At 54.0% G+C, this 2,831-nt stretch overlaps 1 protein-coding gene across 1 annotated transcript in view; it reads right to left on the reverse strand.

The window, feature by feature from the left end:
• Nucleotides 1–936: 936 nt before the first annotated feature.
• LOC104508388 (diacylglycerol kinase theta-like) overlaps nucleotides 937–2,831 on the reverse strand; it is a gene marked incomplete at its 5' end in the record, with an annotated part of 4,164 nt that continues 2,269 nt past the window's right edge. Inside the window, 2 exon segments of the mRNA XM_010149992.1 lie at nucleotides 937–1,041; nucleotides 2,797–2,831. The exon segment at nucleotides 2,797–2,831 is cut by the window's right edge and continues 14 nt beyond it. Of these exon segments, the coding sequence (XP_010148294.1) occupies nucleotides 937–1,041; nucleotides 2,797–2,831 (140 nt within the window).

Genomic DNA, 2,831 nt, shown 5'->3' on the forward strand with positions numbered 1-2,831 from the left:
CGTGACTGCGCGCACTGCGGGCGCTGCTGTTTGCCCGGTTCTGCCGCCGCCGCCGTTTTCCATCCCGCGGACTGAAAACGCAAACCAGGGCCTAACCGTACCTTACAGGCCCCGAATGACATCCCGCGTTATTCCGCTTTGAAGGACGTGTGAGTCCGTCACGACGGATGGAACGCTGCGGGACAGGTGGGATGCACGTCCTTACGCTCATCACCCGTAAAGGATGTTTGTACAAGGATCTGAACAGCCTGGTTGCGACTCTCTCTGGCAACTGAGACACAATTTAGAGGATATTTTCTCACAAACCCAGGGGAAAGCGAGACGGTAACACTTCCTACAAGGAATTACTGACAATTACACAAACGTGATTTCTTTTTCTCATCAATTCCAGTGATTAGGGGGAGAAGAAGGAGTGCTGTTACGGACCGATCTGCCTGCCGGGAGGGACACCTTTTTACCCACTCCGTCTCATCAGAGGTCTCTTTTCTTGTCCCTATGACCAGCAGGCGGCAGCTACCACAGCACTAAGCGAGGGTGGGAAAGGTACAACGAGTCCTGACGGTGTGTTCCCTGCCCGCGCCGCAGCGCAGCCCTCCCTCCCGCTACGGCTCCGAGTGAGACGCTCACGCTGCCTCGAAGCGTCACTGAGCTCAACGCTGCCGCTGTGGGCAGTGACTGCACCCGGTAACGAGCACACCTCCTAAAACGGGCCTGGCGCTCTCTCTTGGTAAAGGGAAAAAAAAGAGAAAAAAAAGGAAACCAACCCCCCGAATTCCATGTCTACGAGCTCCCGACTAACTCAAGTCCCTGTGCCAGCTCTGCCTCGAGCCAGATGGTCTGTGGGTACCTGTGGCGTTTCAAGGTTGTCAGCCACAGCGGAAGCGGGAAGTTACGCCGTGTCACAGCGTTTGCCCTTCACCCCTCGTCTCCCCGGCATTACCTGCTATTAAATTTCCCTGGTTCTTCTTCTCTAGCGTGATGGAAGTCCAAGCTCAACTCCGCGTCGATGCCAAGGCCACAGTAATTGTTCATCTGTACAATCTGACCAAAACAAATCGAGTTATTCCCTCCTTAGGTTTATAGACGAAGAGGTTCCACAGTTTTCCAGCAAAAGCGAGCTTAGCAGATGATCCTTCCAAGTCACCTGTCTCTTGACAGACTCTGGAAAACATGTTCCAGAAACACTGCACGGAAAACGAAGCGGCACAGACAATTGCTGACACTCACCGGTCATCGTTTCCGAAGTATCAGAAACTTGAAAATCACATCTTAACCGCAAGTTCCGAGCACGGTAATGCAGAAACCAACCCAACCCCACCCCTCAGAGCGACTCCATGTCACCGCTGCACAAGGTGCTGAAGACGAATGCCACCGCTGTTTTGGGCATCAGCCGTGGATTTCCAGGACACCGTCGAGGAGACCCTCGTCCTTTCCTCAGGGGTGATCAGCTTACGCCAAACGACCGAAGAACTTGACTTCACCTCCTCGGCTGCGTCTTAAACAGCTCCCTGTGTGCATCGAGCTTGTACAGATTCTGAGCATTGCTGCAACTAATTCTTCCGTGGCACACCAGTTCATTCCATCGCTTTCCTATCCCCATCCTTGATGCCCCTTCCACCCTCCACCTTCAAAACGCAGGTTAGGCGCTCAGGGCAAGGCAAACCCTGTCCCTGCCACGTGAAGAACAGCTGGACCCGCAGCAGCTTAAACCCTCCCACTGACACACGACGCCTGGGGTTTTCCAGTCAGTGATGGACTAAAACCTCACACAACTGCTACCATTACTACAACCTCCCGCCGGATTTTTGCCACCACCTTGTCCAATTTCTTTGTTTTGCCTGAAGATAAACAGAACCAGGATTCACACAAAGCTCCCAAGTCACCAGCTGCAACTGACACGTTTTTCGTCCTACACAGAAACAGGTGATAGAATCACAGAATCACAGAATGGTTTGGGTGGGAAGGGACCTTAAGGATCATCCAGTCCCACCCCCTGCCATGGGCAGGGACACCTTCCACTAGACCAGGTTGCTCCAAGCCTCATCCAGCCTGGCCTTGGACACTTCCAGGGATGGGGCATCCACAGCTTCTCTGGGCAACCTGTCCCAGTGCTCCCACCCTCTCCGGGAAGAACTTCTTCCTGATATCCAATCTAAACCTCCCTGATTTCAATTTGTACCCGTTACCCCTTGTCCTGCCACTACAGGCCCTTGAGAAAAGTCCCCCCCAGCTTCCTTGTAGGCCCCACGGACAGGGACTTCCACTCCAAGAAACCAAAACAGATGCCCAAATACATCAGATGCCGCACACGCAGACACGGCACGGCAGCAAGGCGACAGAAGGGTTTGCTTCCTGTGTACGCTAGCAACTCACAGTCAAGTCTGTAAACTGCTACGGGAACTCCCCGAGGGGCGGTTGGTTCTGGTCAGCGTCCCCGTTTCACCAGGGCTCTGGAAAGTGCCTGGTGTTCCTTCAAGGCGCTTTTCTTCTCTGAGAAATGAGTTTCTTTCCAACTGTAGCGAACAGGTTGGACACTGTCACTCCAATCTCTGCGTTAATCCTCTGCCGGGTACTTTTTGCCCAGCAGCGACGAGGTGTGTTCTGCAGCCGACTGGTCCGACCAGAACTGAAGCACTAGCCCCAGGCGTGTGCTGTGGTCACTAGGGAACAGCGCGGGAAGGCCCAAGCGCAAAGACAGGTCAGCAGTAACAGACGAAACTGCGTGGGTGTCTATCCTGGTGATTTTCCCTAGGACAACGGACCCCAGGAATCAAACCCAAACGGTGCTCATCTCACCTTTGGAGGCTCAGGTTCTGCCAGGCCGTCCTCCG

The sequence above is a fragment of the Eurypyga helias genome, unplaced genomic scaffold (assembly GCF_000690775.1).
Source record: "Eurypyga helias isolate BGI_N326 unplaced genomic scaffold, ASM69077v1 scaffold40274, whole genome shotgun sequence".
In the NCBI taxonomy this organism is placed as follows: domain Eukaryota; kingdom Metazoa; phylum Chordata; class Aves; order Eurypygiformes; family Eurypygidae; genus Eurypyga; species Eurypyga helias.